We start from the raw sequence: 17,389 nt of genomic DNA on the forward strand, positions 1-17,389 counted from the left end.
TTTTGTGTGGTAGGGATACGATGTAACTCTCAGCTTGATTGCTGAGGTTGTGCTAAATCTGCTGGAGAAACTTATTTCCTAAAGGGAAATTGGTTTGGTTGCTGTCATGTGTGCTTAGCAAGGCCTGTGGTCGATACTAATCAAGAATGATGTATTCTCTCATTGTGAAAAAAACGGCGTTCCTCTGTTGAGTGTTTTTGCCATTTTTTGTAGGTGATGATGGGTTGTGTGTGTCATGTGACCTACAACTGGGTTGTACTGGCCACAGAAGCACATGTGTATGTTGGACCGGGGTTCTTAGAGCCCTCTCTATTCTGTGTTTTTCCTTAGTAAAAATCAGATAGCAGGTTAGCTCGTGCGCTGTGTGGAGCTGTGAAACGCTTCATAGAGCTGACTATGACTGTGTCATATTCTCTTTTTGTCGTTACGTCGTATCATGGGTGTGGGGTCGTAAAGGGGTGAACTGGTAACCTTTCCTCTCCCCATTGTTCTGTCGGTCAGGGGTACACCCCCTGTCCTTCAAGGTTCCCGTCACGTGGCGGTTCGGCACGTTACGGGGGGGGGGGGGGGGGGGGGGGGGAGTTCCTGGTCCCACGGCCTGGTATATTGGGCGTGTGCACCGCAGGAATTCCCCCGCCATAGAGTACGTCACCGTGCGCGTCTCTGTTGGTAGGACTTCCGTGTGCTGTTCAGGTCCATGTGATGGATCTGTTTTCAGGGGGGGTGGTCAGGGCTCCTCCTCACCAAGCGCCTACTCAGGCCTTCTGTGAGTTCGGACTCCTTCTTCCATGTGAGGAAGCCTCCATCAGAGTACAGAGCCTTCCTCCTCAGATTGTCAAAGTGAGTGGACCCTCTAGAAGGGTCCTTTTCTATTGTATGTATATTCGATTCAATTCGTTTATTGAGTGTGTATGGGTTCGGTGCCTCTTCCCCGGAGGCCCTAAAACCAGTTTTTTACATGGCTCAAGGTGCAATATATTCTTTTCAATCTGTACAGCTCGCGTGGGAAGTCTCTCTGGGGATCCCCGTCTCTTTCCTATGGGAGGGTGGTGGGATGTAAAAATGTGAACATTTTTTACCCCGGCTGTGTAGACTGGGATACATACTGTTGATGCTTCCTTCTTTCTATTCCAGAAGTGTTGGAGTTAGGGAGTGTCACACCCCTCTTGTCGTTCCCCTGGGCGCCTTGGGGATTCAATGACAGGTCTAAATAGCCTGTTCATTGATGGGGGTGTGTCCCGACGCACGTATAGTGCTAGCTCGCTGTAAACAGGCGATTGACTGGCACGCCTTAGTTGCTTGTGGTTGAAACAGCGTTTTTATAAAGCAACTGAGATGGGGGTTTTTCCTCTTCCGGCGACCACATCCCATGACCTGGGTGGGTTGTCGACGGATTCTCGTTCATGTCTGGGGGATGATGACGGGATGGATCTGAACATATGTAGTGGGGTCTCACGCCCTTGGGGTGGGCCACCAGGCGCGGTTCGTCCCAACGTCTGGGTGGCGCCTTCTTTTCATGTTAAGATCAACACGCATATCTGCCCTTCTCCTGGAGTAGGCATGTCGGCGTGGTTAGGGCACGGGACTGGTTCTGGTCACGCTGGTCCAGATCAGTTGAACCCGTTGTCCGCCGGGGATGCAGATCTGCTGTTCTGGTACCCTGAGGGACTTGGGCTTTTTTCAGGGGGAAAAATGCCAGGTCGGTCTGGGTGTCACAGGGTTAAGCGCTATGGAGACCCTGGTTGGGTATGTTTTTACTCAGCACTGTCGTCATGGCTTACAGCCATGCCATTCTGTACGCGCTCGATCTCGTCGGATCTCGGCCGCTACACAGGTTGGTCCTGGTTAGTACTTGGTTGGGAGACCGCCGGGGAATACCAGGTACGGTGTGCTTAGGGGCTGGTTCTCCATTATTTTTCGCTCCTCTCTCACGCATGGCGAAGAGGGGCCTGTGGGGGTGGTTTTTTGACCTCCTCTGGTGACCCTGTGCTTCCCGTACCGCCAGGCCCGGTCCGAAGTGATGTTTGCGACCCGTAGGCCTGGGTTAACCCTTTTTGGAAACTGAAACACTTGTACTGCGGTATAGCCGGTGTATACCCGCAGGTGTGTTTTGGAGTTTTTTCTTGAGGGGTTATAGGAACAACCACCGCATTGGGTAACACCGAGGTGGTTGATTCCCTGGTGTGTTGGAGCAGTGTCAACTCCCGGGTTCACCGTTTGAGGGTGCCCCTGCACGTTCATGACGTCTGCCAATCGTGTCAGCCTTCTCTGCCTCGACCCCTCTGGGTGGGGGTTGTTAAATGGAGGCTTGGTCATGCAACACCGCCAGCTTACGCTCCTTCCGCCGGGGCGGCTGTGTTCAGCTGTCCCCTCTGGCGCCTGTCTCGTCCGCAGTCTCCAGGCTAGGGTTAACAGCCTGTTGCCTGGTTTTTCCCCGGTGCGCTGCCTGCTTCCGTTGGTTAACCTTTTTTGTGTGCTTACGGCCATGCTGACTGCCTATTCTGCAGGGTCAGTGTGCCAGGCGGTGTACTATTGGGGGGACGGGGCCCGCTCGGCTTACGGCCATACCGACCTGAACACGCCCGGTCTCGTCCGATCTCGGAAGCTGGGCAGGTTCTGGCCTGGTTGGTTCCGCCTGGGAATACCAGGTGCAGTAACTGAGGGGCCTTTGTCCGAATACGCTGGCGATGTGGGGGGCGGGGCACTACGTGCCCACCTGGTGGGGTCTTGATGCTGGCATCATGGACTTCTCCGGGCCCCCATTCCAGGGAGTCCAGTCCTTTTGGTGGGTCTGGGTCTTCCTTCGTGCTCCGCTGCTACGGCCTTGCCACGGGGTTGGGTTTGCCCTTGACCCCGTGATTCTGGGGGCAGTAACGAGGTTGTTCCTCCGTTCGTTCCCGGGTGGCATGCGGGTTGTGCGTGTGTGTAGTCGTGGGGTCAGGCCACGGTCTGCTCACCCTGTGCGTTGAGTTGCTTGAGTGCCTCTTCGCACGGTCGGGTCCGTCGCCCTCCCGTGACGTCCCTAATAGGGGGGCTACCCTCCATTAGGGGGGGTCGGGGGGGCTCGGCCCTCCCTGTTCTGATGGTTTTGGGGGGCTGTCAGCGGGGTGTATTTGTCAGCCAAGTGGCTCCGCTTGGCCTCCCTTGTGCAGTAGCGATGCCAAGCTAAGCCACTAACGATACAGAACGTTAGGTTATGACTATAACCAAGTTCTGTTAGTTAGGGGCGATGCTTGGCATCGGACGCCGCTGCAGCCCTTGTCCTCACCTTGTGGTGAAAGCTTGGGAAGGAGGAGAGCAGGTGACCACACACCTGCTTATGAAGGTAAGCTGATGAGGGGTGTGGTCAGACTAATACTGGTATTAGAGGTACATTTGTGGTTTATTCAGTACGCGTGCACGTACGCGAGATAGTGCAGTAGCGATGCCAAGCATCGCCCCTAACTAACAGAACTTGGTTATAGTCATAACCTAACGTTTTCCTATCATAGCTCTGTCGTCTCTCGTCTGTCATTGCCATGCTGAAGTGAGCACAAAGTGAGTCAAAACCATCCCACACTGCAGACACTGTGAGGAAAGAACTGGATACCCATCTTGTGTCTAGCACAAGGCCAATTTTCCTCACTTGTTTTTCCAGGCTGGCTGCACACACTTTCAGTTGATCTTCGTTTAGTACTGATCCAATGTACACAGTATACAATTTATCCATAAACATCTGGAAATGGTTCATAGCTGTGATATCATTGACCGTGTCACCTACAGCAAGTTCCAGCCGGTGACTTAAGCAATGCCAGGTCAATATGTTAGGATACAGTTCAGACAGTTTTGTAGCTATACCAGCTTTGTGTCCCAACATGGCATTGGCTCCATCACTTGCAAATGCAACTAAGTGCTTCTTCAAATATGCATCATCAAAGCCATGTTCACTGAGGCATTTCAATAGATGGTGCATAATTGTTTCTGCTTTTTGGTTGGGAAGTTCAATCAGATCTAAAAATAAGAACTCTGGGTCCAGGTTCTTGTCATGTTCAGCTTTGAGGTACACAATCAGTGTAGTTTTATCTGCAAGGATAGTTGACTCATCAATCAGAATAGAAATTTTACCTTCTATGGATTGGATTGATTTGCACATTTTTTTGCACATTTCTGAACCTATATGCTTGGTGATCTTTGCTGCAATATCTCTTCCATGCAAGCTGGAGACACATGCAGTGCCAGACCCAGTGTCATCTAGTAATTGCAGCAGCTGAAAATGATCTGAAAACGGCCTGTCCTGTTCTACTAAATAGTACACAGAATGGAACAAATTACGTGTAGCCATCAGTTCTGCTACTTTCATAGTGTCAGGGTCAGGAAACGGTGAACATGTACTGGAATCGGGTGCAACAATTCCATCTCCCTGCTGAAAAAACAAACAAAGAGAGAAAAACACATCAAAACACATTCCCAGCATTTGAAAGACAATGAGACTAATTGCCTCTAGGGATGGCATGCAACCCATTTCATGGCAATCACATTCACAGGTTTGGTGTGAACGGTGCTCTGCCTGAGTCAGACCATCGTTCACACCAAACCTGAGGGGAGGGGGCAGGGAGCTTCTGTGTCTATTCCATCCTATCCAACCATCCACTACACAGTAAAATACTTATTCTGTCAAGACATTATTGTTACTTACATCATTTCTGTCATTCAGTGGTGGTGATAGTGGCAGCTGCTGTGCATCCACTGGCAGTGTGTGTGTACATGTAGGAGGCATAGCAGTTTCATCTCCTTGCTGAATAAACAAAACAAAAAAAAGAGGGAGAAAATATTAGAAGATGCCTAACTGCCCCTAGGAATGGAATGTAACAGTTTATTCACAGCAGGTTGTGTGAATGGTCCAACTGTATCTGCTGAACCATTACTCAAGACCCCCCTCTCTCTCCAACCTCATGCATAGACCACACTACTACTTATTCTTGTTAAGACATTATTGTTACTTACATCATTTCTGTCATTCAGTGGTGGTGATAGTGGCAGCTGCTGTGCATCCACTGGCAGTGTGCGTGTACATTTAGGAGGCATAGCAGTTTCATCTCCTTGCTGAATAAACAAAATAAAAAAAGAGAGAGAAAATATTAGAAGATGCCTAACTGCGCCTAGGAATGGAATGTAACGCATTGTATTCATGGCAGGTTGTGAATCTAACAATACTGTTACTTGCCTGTTTGCGTTTCTTCAAATCACCATTTTTATCATACAGTGGTGGTGGGAGCTGCTGTGTGTCTGGCAGTGGTGTAACAGGCCTAGCAGTTTGTTCATCTCCCTGCGGAAAAAAACACAAACAGAGGGAAAATATTAGAACACATATCCTGGTTCCCATTAGTCATTACTGCATGATTTGTTTCTGGTTTAGCTAATTCAACAGATTTAAGCAGCATGTGATTATTATGAACAGCAAGGCCTATGTCAAAGCATGCTTTCATGGTTTTGCATGAATGGTCTACTCTAAATCATTGATTCACTATATTCCAACCACATGCACATAGCCTACACAGTAGATTACAAACAAAAACAAACTGAATTAGTCTTTTTATTTGATTATTATTATTCCAATGTGATCGCGTGGCAAATACATTTTTCTTTGGCTGGCCTTGTTATGATAGCAGAAGAATATATCTGCATTTTGTCAGTACAAGATTAATCAGTGAATCACATTGAATAACAACATGATTATGTCTTGATGTCTGATGGACTCTGTAAACACGCATTTGTCATGTCTCATCATGAACCACGATTATTTTCAAGAGAAACAAAACAGGCAAATAACCTAGTTTAGTAAATCTGGACAAAAGCCTATATTAAAAAAAAAAAAGGCTGTTCAAATGCTGTTGCCTGTTAGTGTTACTTGCCTTCCTGCTCCTGGCGTCCACTCCTGGTTTAGCAAAACTAAGTTTGCTTTGAACGAGTGTCGTCTCCCTCTTCTTGAACGGTGGCGGCCGCGGCATCCTTGCTCAGTTGTGATGATGAATGAAGAAGACAGGTAGATACTGTTAATTTATACATTGTATGTGCGGACGTAGTTGAAGACAGTAGTAGACACCGGCCTAACGAGTGGCTATTGTTATGATAATGCGAGGTAGCGCCGGGAGGCAGGTAAACAACACGCTCATCACAGACAAGCTGGATGTAGCCAATTACTTAAACATCTTCTTCACAAACATAGCCACAACACTGGTAAACAAACTACCCTCCCACTCAGGGCATTATGGGGTAGAACACATAGTAGCATACTACAAAAACCTAGGGGTCCACAAAGACGACTTCAAACTTGAAATGGTAACAACCGATGAGGTACTCAAAAAATTGAGCGCCCTCCAACCTAACAAGGCCACTGGCCATGACAACATCCCCTCCAAATTCCTCAGAGACGCAGCAGCCGCCATCACCCCAGTCATCACACACATAATAAACCTCTCTATAAAACAGGGGCACGTCCCCAAGGACTTCAAAATTGCGAGAGTGACCCCTCTACACAAAAAGGGCAGCAAATTAGACCCAGGCAACTACCGCCCTGTTTCTATTCTTACCTCCATCTCGAAAGTCATGGAGAAAATAGTCTACGAACAGGTCGAAAAGTACCTGGCGGAAAAAAACTTAATCTACGAATTCCAATCTGGCTTCAGAACGTCCCACTCCACTGACACATGCCTCCTCTATTTGAACGACCACATCAAACAAGAGGTGGACGCTGGCAAATACTGCGGCATGGTCATGCTGGACCTACAAAAGGCCTTCGACACTGTCAATCACTCCATTCTAATGGACAAGCTAAAAGCAATTGGTTTTGATAGCCTATCAGTGAGCTGGATGCAATCCTACCTGGAGGGGAGAGAACAGATGGTAGAGGTAAACGGTACTCTATCCCCCCCCCTCACAGTGAGCTGTGGTGTTCCACAAGGAAGCATACTAGGACCGCTACTCTTCCTAATTTATGCAAATGACATGTCGTCAGCCTGTGACTGCAACTTGTTCCTGTTTGCGGACGACTCAGCCCTGCTGGTCTCTGACAAGAACAAATTGCAGGTTGAAAAAACCCTCAGCACGGAACTAGGCAAAATCTGCATATGGCTCGCTGATAACAAACTATCATTACACATGGGCAAAACAGAGTCCATTCTCTTCGGTTCAAATAACAAACTCAGCAAGACCGACGGCTTCTCAGTTACAGTGGGTGACAATATTGTCACAAGGAAAGACGAAATTACCTACCTGGGTTCCATCCTAGAGGCAAATCTTTCCTGTGACAAAATGGCATCCAATGTAATAAAAAAAGTCAACCAACGAACTAGATTCTTGTACCGGATCTCCTCTCTGGTAAACAAGAATACCCTGAGGACTCTGGCAGGAGCACTCATTCAAGGGTACTATGACTATGCGTGCACCTCATGGTACCAAAGCACCTCAAAGGCGCTTAAAACAAAATTACAAACATCACAAAACAAACTGGTCAGACTACTACTTGACCTGAACCCCAGAACCCACCTCACCCCTGCCCACTTTGCCAACCTAGGATGGCTTAGAGTAGACGACAGAGTACAGCAACTTGCAATGGGCCTGGTCTACAAGATACACTATACGACCGGGGTGCCCATGTACATGTCAAAATACTTCCCAAAGGTCAGTGAATACCACAACCACTACACCAGAGGAAGCTCAACAAATCATGTTAAACCCAGATTCGGCTCAAACAAGGGACTAAACACGTTTCGCAATTATGCCACAACAATGTGGAACGCCCTACCCAAAGCTGTAAAGGAATGTGAATCCCTGCCCACATTCAAAACCGCCCTTAAAGAGCACCTACGGGAGGCTGCAATTCGAAACTGGCCACCGTAAATGCCCAAAACCCCCACCACCTCCTAATAGACAGTCTCCTCCCCACCGCATGTATATATTCCCTCCCCGCCGTATGTATATTCCCCTCCCACCCACCCACCCCCTCCTAATGTACAGTCCCCTCCCCATCATATGTATATACTCTGTCAGGATCTAGGGGTAACAGTACTGTATATTTGAATACCGCCTATGTCACAAATGTATCAGTACTAAATACCTATATGTCCCTATGCCATAAATGTCATGTATGTTATGTATGTCATAAATGTCTATATGAATTGAAAATGGGGGACCCTGATGGAAACAAGACAAACGCCTTTCTCAGGTCTGCATCCCCTTAACAATTGTATGTATTGAGCCGTACTGTATTGTACCCATTCTGCAATCTGTTAAATAAAGTTTTCATTCATTCATTCATTCAACACGACGCCGAGAGTCGAGTGCAGCGGCGTGCTTACGAAACCAAGCCGCATTTCTCGGAGACGCTCTCTGATTGGCACTGACTGACGCTCTCTGATTGGCCACTGACGCGTTTGCCCAATCCGTGACGAGCTGTGTCTTTGCCCATTTCCACGCCAAACAGCCTGCAAACTACCTGGCGTTCTATCGCCATGCTCTAAGACAAACTCTAACCTTAACCAACTTCGAAGAGTGCCTAAGCTTAACCAGTGTAGAAACAGGCGTCGGCCAATCAGAGAGCGTCTCCGAGAAATGCGGCTTGGTTTCGTAATCACGCAGTGCAGCGCGTTCTTGAGTGAACGCGCACATCCGTGCATGTGCGTGCACACGCTTCTTTTATTTTTTATTTATCCTTTATTTATCCAGGAATGTCCCATTGAGATACAAGACGTCTCGTGCACGCATAAATGTTCCCTTGCGTGCGCACAGGATGTAGCCTTCAATATAAAGAAATTATATTGTCAACCGATATGGTGGAAAAACAAACAATGTTTTAAATGCAATTGTAGTAGTTTCCATTTACTTTTCTAGTTTAAGTTAATTCAATTAAAGAAATTGTTTTACACACAAAAGCAAACTTAAAATAATCAGACAACTTGTGTTTACTTGGTTCTTTATTTTGAGAAGGGGAAAAAGTACACATCACTTAAATTTGTTCAATGTAATTTGTTTCACAACAGTGGTATCAGTACATCCCCTCCAAATTCCTCAGAGACTCAGCAGCAGCCATCACCCCAGTCATCACACACATAATAAACCTCTCCATAAAACAGGGACACGTCCCCAAGGACTTCAAAATTGCGAGAGTAACACCCCTGCACAAAAAGGGCAGCAAATTAGACCCGGGTAACTACCGCCCTGTTTCTATCCTTACATCCATCTCGAAAGTCATGGAAAAAATAGTATACGAACAGATCGAAAAATACCTCGCGGAAAAAAATCTAATCTACGAATTCCAATCTGGCTTCAGAACATCCCACTCCACTGACACATGCCTTCTCTACTTGAACGACCACATCAAACAAGAGGTGGACGCGGGCAAATACTGCGGCATGGTCATGCTGGACCTACAAAAGGCCTTCGACACTGTCAATCACACCATTCTGATTGACAAGCTAAAAGCAATTGGTTTTGATAGTTTATCAGTGAGCTGGATACAATCCTACCTGGAGGGGAGGGAACAGATGGTGGAAGTAAACGGTACCCTATCCCCCCCCCTCACAGTGAGCTGTGGTGTTCCACAAGGAAGCATACTAGGACCGCTACTATTCCTAATTTATGCAAATGACATGTCGTCAGCTTGTGACTGCAACTTGTTCCTGTTTGCGGACGACTCAGCCCTGCTGGTCTCTGACAAGAACAAGTTACAGGTTGAAAAAGCCCTCAGCTCGGAACTAGGCAGAATCTAGCAGGAGCACTCATTCAAGGGTACTACGACTATGCTTGCACCTCATGGTACCAAAGCACCTCAAAGGCACTAAAAAACAAATTACAAACATCTCAAAACAAGCTAGTCAGACTACTACTTGACCTGACTCCTAGAACCCACCTCACCCCTGCCCACTTTGACAACCTAGGATGGCTTAGAGTAGACGACAGAGTACAGCAACTTGCAATGGGCCTGGTCTACAAGATACACTACGCGACCAAGGTACCCATGTACATGTCAAAATACTTCCCAAAGGTCAGTGAATACCACGATCACAACACCAGAGGGAGCTCCACAAATCATGTAAAACCCAGATTCGGCTCAAACAAGGGACTAAACACGTTTCGCAATTATGCCACATCAATGTGGAACGCCCTGCCTAAAGCTGTAAAGGAATGTGAATCACTACCCACCTTCAAAAACACTCTCAAAAAACACCTACGTGAGACTGCAATTCGAAACTGGCCCCTACAAATGTCCTAACCTAGTTGTACAGTAAATGACCAAGTAAGGCTTTGTCAACATTCCAATGTACAGTGTAAAATGTGTGTGTGTCCCCTACCCAACCCCCCCCCCCCCCCCCCCCCACCTCCAATGTACAGCCCTCACCCAACCCACCCAACCCCACCCCACCAACCTCCTCCAATGTACAGTTACTACGCCAAATGTATATACACTCCTTTTCTGGACACTTTTGTATCACAAACAGTACTGTATTTGCAAATCTGATATGTCATAAATGTATAGATGTAGCAGTACTGTCTATCTGTATGTCATATATGTTATGATGAATTGAAAATGGGGGACCCTGGTGGAAACAAGACGAAAGTCTTTCTCTGGTCTGCATCCCCTTAACAATTGTATGTATTGAGATGTACTGCAGTGTACTGTACCCATTCTGCAATCTGTTAATAAACTTTTCAATCAATCAATCAATGGTTTCAAAACAGTTTCAAGTTTCTTTAATAGTTGTCATACAGAAGTACAGAATACTTTCATACAAAATGCTTCTTACTGTTACGCTCCAGAGACTGTGCTAGACAAGATAAGTATGAAATAAAATAAAGTAGCATGTAAAAAGAAGTAAAAATAGAGGTCCCAGTGTTCAGTATAGACATATGTACAATGTTCGATGCAGACTAGAAGTAACTGAGTTACCATACAATCAGTCAAGCAAGCCCCCACCATAGGGTCCTGGGCCTATGATTTGGTTTTGCTATCCTCGTTCTCTTGTCCTCAGCTGAGCGATGGCCTCTCAGCCAAGTTGTCACGTATGTTGTTGGATGCCAGAACTCTGGAGGTGGCCCGTTGATCTTAATGAACATCAAAGACGCTACCAGTGAAACCATTAACCCTGGGGGTGATGTTGGGGTGATAATTTGATTCATGTCGCTGAATCCCCTTTCACATTCTGCAGTGTTGGATGGAATTACTTTTGTGCAATTCAATAAAGGCCTAAGCTCATCAGGTATCGTTTCTCCATTTCTCTCAATGAAGTCCCTGAATCCATCAATAGTACTATTAAGGGGCAGCTTGAATCTTTTGCACAGATGCCTTATTTCCACCTCTCCAAATCCTAGTGGCATTTCTTTTGGCCAGCTTTTACATTCAAGGACTTGGAGTTGTGCAAGCAATTGAACATACTGTGCTTCAGACTCTTTCTGTGCAACTAATGTTGACCCCTTAAAAGATGCAGTGGTGAACAACTGATTGGTTAGATTATCACTCAGACTTCTGAGAAACTGTTTCCGGTTGATGGAAACCATTTTTGGTCTGTCTGTCAGAATAACTGTGCCAAACTGACCTTCTTTTACTGCAGTTTCAGCTTCAAGGACTTTGTTGCCTTGTTTTTCTCCCATTGCATCAATGAATTTAATGCAACGCCTCATACGTTTGTCTGCAGAGGTTAGTGTCATGTTGCGGTTTTGCAGAGCTTCTGAAAGAATGCTTACCTCACTTAGGGTGTCATACAGTAGTGCTAAATCTAGCAAAAACTGACATGAAGTAATTTGCCTGAATAGAGCTGCATATGTTTTCCTATCAGAGCTCTGTCGTCTCTCGTCTGTCATTGCCATGCTGAAGTGAGCACAAAGTGAGTCAAAACCATCCCACACTGCAGACACTGTGAGGAAAGAACTGGATACCCATCTTGTGTCTGGCACAAGGCCAATGTTCCTCACGTGTTTTTCCAGGCTGGCTGAACACACTTTCAGTTGATCTTGGTTTAGTACTGATCCAATGTACACAGTATACAATTTATCCATAAACATCTGGAAATGGTTCATAGCTGTGATATCATTGACCGTGTCACCTACAGCAAGTTCCAGCCGGTGATTTAAGCAATGCCAGGTCAATATGTTAGGATACAGTTCAGACAGTTTTGTAGCTATACCGGCTTTGTGTCCCAACATGGCATTGGCTCCATCACTTGCAAATGCAACTAAGTGCTTCTTCAAATATGCATCATCAAAGCCATGTTCACTGAGGCATTTCAATAGATGGTGCATAATTGTTTCTGCTTTTTGGTTGGGAAGTTCAATCAGATCTAAAAATAAGAACTCTGGGTCCAGGTTCTTGTCATGTTCAGCTTTGAGGTACACAATCAGTGTAGTTTTAGCTGCAAGGATAGTTGACTCATCAATCAGAATAGAAATTTTACCTTCTATGGATTGGATTGATTTGCAGATTTTTTTGCACATTTCTGAACCTATATGCTTGGTGATCTTTGCTGCAATATCTCTTCCATGCAAGCTGGAGACACATGCAGTGCCAGACCCAGTGTCATCTAGTAATTGCAGCAGCTCAAAATGATCTGAAAACGGCATGTCCTGTTCTACTAAATAGTACACAGAATGGAACAAATTACGTGTAGCCATCAGTTCTGCTACTTTCATAGTGTCAGGGTCAGGAAACGGTGAACATGTACTGGAATCGGGTGCAACAATTCCATCTCCCTGCTGAAAAAACAAACAAAGAGAGAAAAACACATCAAAACACATTCCCAGCATTTGAAAGACAATGAGACTAATTGCCTCTAGGGATGGCATGCAACCCATTTCATGGCAATCACATTCACAGGTTTGGTGTGAACGGTGCTCTGCCTGAGTCAGACCATCGTTCACACCAAACCTGAGGGGAGGGGGCAGGGAGCTTCTGTGTCTATTCCATCCTATCCAACCATCCACTACACAGTAAAATACTTATTCTGTCAAGACATTATTGTTACTTACATCATTTCTGTCATTCAGTGGTGGTGATAGTGGCAGCTGCTGTGCATCCACTGGCAGTGTGTGTGTACATGTAGGAGGCATAGCAGTTTCATCTCCTTGCTGAATAAACAAAACAAAAAAAGAGGGAGAAAACATTAGATGATGCCTAACTGCCCCTAGGAATGGAATGTAACGGTTTATTCACAGCAGGTTGTGTGAATGGTCCAACTGTATCTGCTGAACCATTACTCAAGACCCCCCCTCTCTCCAACCTCATGCATAGACCACACTACACAGTAAAATACTTATTCTTGTTAAGACATTATTGTTACTTACATCATTTCTGTCATTCAGTGGTGGTGATAGTGGCAGCTGCTGTGCATCCACTGGCAGTGTGCGTGTACATTTAGGAGGCATAGCAGTTTCATCTCCTTGCTGAATAAACAAAACAAAAAAAAAGAGAGAAAACATTAGAAGATGCCTAACTGCGCCTAGGAATGTAATGTAACGCATTGTATTCATGGCAGGTTGTGAATCTAACAATACTGTTACTTGCCTGTTTGCGTTTCTTCAAATCACCATTTTTATCATACAGTGGTGGTGGGAGCTGCTGTGTGTCTGGCAGTGGTGTAACAGGCCTAGCAGTTTGTTCATCTCCCTGCGGAAAAAAACACAAACAGAGGGAAAATATTAGAACACATATCCTGGTTCCCATTAGTCATTACTGCATGATTTGTTTCTGGTTTAGCTAATTCAACAGATTTAAGCAGCATGTGATTATTATGAACAGCAAGGCCTATGTCAAAGCATGCTTTCATGGTTTTGCATGAATGGTCTACTCTAAATCATTGATTCACTATATTCCAACCACATGCATATAGCCTACACAGTAGATTACAAACAAAAACAAACTGAATTAGTCTTTTTATTTGATTATTATTATTCCAATGTGATCGCGTGGCAAATACATTTTTCTTTGGCTGGCCTTGTTATGATAGCAGAAGAATATATCTGCATTTGTCAGTACAAGATTAATCAGTGAATCACATTGAATAATAACATGATTATGTGTTGATGTCTGATGGACTCTGTAAACACGCATTTGTCATGTCTCATCATGAACCACGATTATTTTCAAGAGAAACAAAACAGGCAAATAACCTAGTTTAGTAAATCTGGACAAAAGCCTATATTAAAAAAAAAAAAAAAAGCTGTTCAAATGCTGTTGCCTGCTAGTGTTACTTGCCTTCCTGCTCCTGGCGTCCACTCCTGGTTTAGCAAAACTAAGTTTGCTTTGAACGAGTGTCGTCTCCCTCTTCTTGAACGGTGGCGGCCGCGGCATCCTTGCTCAGTTGTGATGATGAATGAAGAAGACAGGTAGATACTGTTAACTTATACATTGTATGTGCGGACGTAGTTGAAGACAGTAGTAGACACCGGCCTAACGAGTGGCTATTGTTATGATAATGCGAGGTAGCGCCGGGAGGCAGGTAAACACGACGCCGAGAGTCGAGTGCAGCAGCGGCGTGCTTACTGCCAGCCGCATTTCTCGGAGACGCTCTCTGATTGGCACTGACTGACGCTCTCTGATTGGCCACTGACGCGTTTGCCCAATCCGTGACGAGCTCTGTCTTTGCCCATTTCCACGCCAAACAGCCTGCAAACTACCTGGCGTTCTATCGCCATGCTCTAAGACAAACTCTAACCATAACCAACTTCTAAGACAAACTCTAACCATAACCAACTTCGAAGAGTGCCTAAGCTTAACCAGTGTAGAAACAGGCGTCGGCCAATCAGATAGCGTCTCCGAGAAATGCGGCTTGGTTTCGTAATCACGCAGTGCAGCGCGTTCTTGAGTGAACGCGCACATCCGTTGTTTTAAGAACATCAGCCAGACTGTCCCCCGAGTGTCTTTGAGCTCCGCTAGTTGACCTATATTAAACTAGTCCAATATGTATGACAGAATATGTATTTCAACACAGATCTATAATGAGATGATAATATTCCCATGACAGTAGTATCCATATACTCTGCTGGGTGCTCTCAATTCATATTTACCCTGTTTCTCAATCACTGTATGTGGAGCAGATTTAGACTTTATTCTAGGATGAAAGGCGTTTGACTTTTAGCCCTCTCGTTTTTGGATTTGGGAGATAGTTGTTCTTCCACACATTTTGGACTATCTTAAACCCAGTGGTGCAGTGGCAAATTGACAGTAGGTCAAACGCTCCACGCGCGCATGCACAGTTTTTTTTTTTGCCTTGAAATAGAGAAGCTGAAAAAGGTAGCAGGATGTTCAAGTTCAAGTTCTTTAATAGTTGTCATACAGAAGTACAGGATACTTTCATACAAAATGCTTCTTACTGTTACGCTCCAGAGACTGTGCTAGACAAGATAGTATCAAATAACATAATAACATAATATAGCATGAATTTAGAAGAAGAAAATGAGGTCAGTGTTCGGTATAGACATATGTACAATGTTCTGAGTTACCATATAATATACAATACACAATACTATGCAGTGTACTAATGTACAGTACTATCTAGTGCAAAGCAGAAATGGGATGAGGTACAATTTACAGTAAGGTGTACGAGTTGTAGTGCAATCCTTCATCCATAAATATAAAGTGTGGGGAGTGGGTGCTACAGTGTGTTTGTTTAAAGTGGGTGTGTGCTATAAGTGTGTGGAGTGGGTGCTACAGTGTGTTTGTTTAAAGTGAGTGTGTGCGTGTGGATGTGTGTGCTATGTGCGTTTGGTGGTTGTTGTTGTGTAGTGTTCATTCATTGTTCGTTTAGCAGCCTGATGGCCTGGGGATAGAAGCTTCTTCTGAGTCTTTCTGTGCTCGCCTTGAGACTCCTGTATCGCTTGCCTGACCGCAGCAGTTCAAAGAGGCAGTTGTTCGGGTGACTGGAGTCTTTAATGATTCTCTTAGCCTTGCCCTTGCAACGCTTGTAGTAAATGTTCTGGAGGGTGGGGAGCCCCCCTCCAATTGTGCGTTCGGCTGAACGTGTCACTCTTTGTAGTCTGCTTTGGTCTTGTGCAGTGCTATTCCCAAACCAGGAGGTGATGTTGCCGGTCAAGATGCTCTCTATTGTACATGAGTAGAAGTTCTTAAGGATCTTCTGGCTGACTTGGAACTTCCTTAGGCGCCTAAGGAAGTAGAGGCGTTGTCGTGCCTTCTTCACAACACTGTTAATGTGTGTGGTCCATGTCAAGTCCTCGGATATGTAGGCTCCGAGGTACTTAAAGCTGTTGACTCTCTCAACCGGTGCCCCGTCGATGCTGAGGGGGCTGTAGTCCTTGACCCCCGACCTCCTGAAGTCCACAATCATCTCCTTTGTTTTGCTGACGTTCAGGGAGAGGCTGTTTTCCTGGCACCATCCCGCCAGGACCTTGACCTCTTCCAGGTAGGCCCTCTCGTCGTTGGCAGAGATCAGGCCCACCACCACTGTGTCGTCAGCAAATTTTACGATTGTATTGCTACTCCGCTGAGCCACACAGTCGTGTGTGTACAGGGAGTAGAGGAGGGGACTCAGAACACAGCCCTGGGGGGCCCCTATGTTGAGGGTGATGGATGAGGAGGTGCAGTTGCCTGCTCTCACCACCTGGGGTCTGCCAGTCAGGAAGTCCAAGACCCACTGGCAGAGGTCATAGCCCAAGCCCAGGTCCCTGAGCTTGGCTATGAGTATGGAGGGGACTATGGTATTGAATGCCGAGCTGTAGTCGATGAATAGCATTCTCACATAGTTCCCCTGCCTCTTGTCCAGGTGTGATGCTGCTGTGTGCAGCACATGGGATATGGCGTCCTCCGTGGACCTGTTGGGGCGGTATGCAAATTGCAGGGGGTCCATGTTGATGGGGAGGGAGGAGCAGATGTAGCCCTTTACTAGCTTCTCGAAGCACTTCATGGCTATGGAGGTGAGAGCTACAGGGCGGTAGTCGTTGATGTTGCCTATATTGTCAACAGATATGGTTGAAAAACAAACAATGTTTTAAATGTATTGATACAATTTCTTTAATTGAATCAACTTAAACTAGAAAAGTAAATACAAACTAAATTAACAATGTAAGTTACATTGTTAATTTAGTTTGTATTTACTTTTAGTTTTTAAAGTTAATTCAATTAAATAAATTGTTTTACACACAAACACAAAAGCAAACTTAAAATAATCAGACAACTTGTGTTTACTTGGTTCTTTATTTTGAGAAGGGGAAAAAGTACACATCACTTAAATTTGTTCAATGTAATTTGTTTCACAACAGTGGTTTCAAAACAGTTTCAAGTTTCTTTAATAGTTGTCATACAGAAGTACAGAATACTTTTATACAAAATGCTTCTTACTGTTATGCTCCAGAGACTGTGCTAGACAAGATAAGTATGAAATAAAATAAAGTAGCATGTAAAAAGAAG

At 45.4% G+C, this 17,389-nt stretch overlaps 1 protein-coding gene and 2 long non-coding RNA genes across 3 annotated transcripts in view; 1 reads left to right on the top strand and 2 right to left on the bottom strand.

Annotated features, from left to right (window-relative positions):
• Positions 1-4,272: 4,272 nt before the first annotated feature.
• On the bottom strand, positions 4,273-5,085 carry LOC311230099. Its single transcript, XR_014619774.1, has 3 exons — positions 4,984-5,085; positions 4,676-4,774; positions 4,273-4,402 (listed from the first exon to the last, which is right to left on the bottom strand). It is a non-coding gene; the product is annotated as an uncharacterized lncRNA (long non-coding RNA).
• Positions 5,086-11,817: 6,732 nt separating this feature from the next.
• Positions 11,818-13,413, bottom strand: LOC311230141. The gene is made up of 3 exons (XR_014619775.1): positions 13,312-13,413; positions 12,997-13,095; positions 11,818-12,723 (listed from the first exon to the last, which is right to left on the bottom strand). It is a non-coding gene; the product is annotated as an uncharacterized lncRNA (long non-coding RNA).
• An 839-nt stretch (positions 13,414-14,252) lies between these two features.
• Positions 14,253-17,389, top strand: part of LOC311229790 (inactive pancreatic lipase-related protein 1-like) — a gene marked incomplete at its 3' end in the record, with an annotated part of 53,189 nt that continues 50,052 nt past the window's right edge. The window contains exon 1 of the mRNA XM_084315864.1: positions 14,253-14,352. Coding sequence (XP_084171990.1) covers positions 14,340-14,352 — 13 coding nt within the window. The 5' untranslated portion in view covers positions 14,253-14,339. The remainder of the gene's footprint in view (positions 14,353-17,389) is intronic.

This window comes from Notolepis coatsorum (assembly GCF_963971535.1).
Source record: "Notolepis coatsorum genome assembly, chromosome: 6".
In the NCBI taxonomy this organism is placed as follows: Eukaryota; Metazoa; Chordata; class Actinopteri; order Aulopiformes; family Paralepididae; genus Notolepis; species Notolepis coatsorum.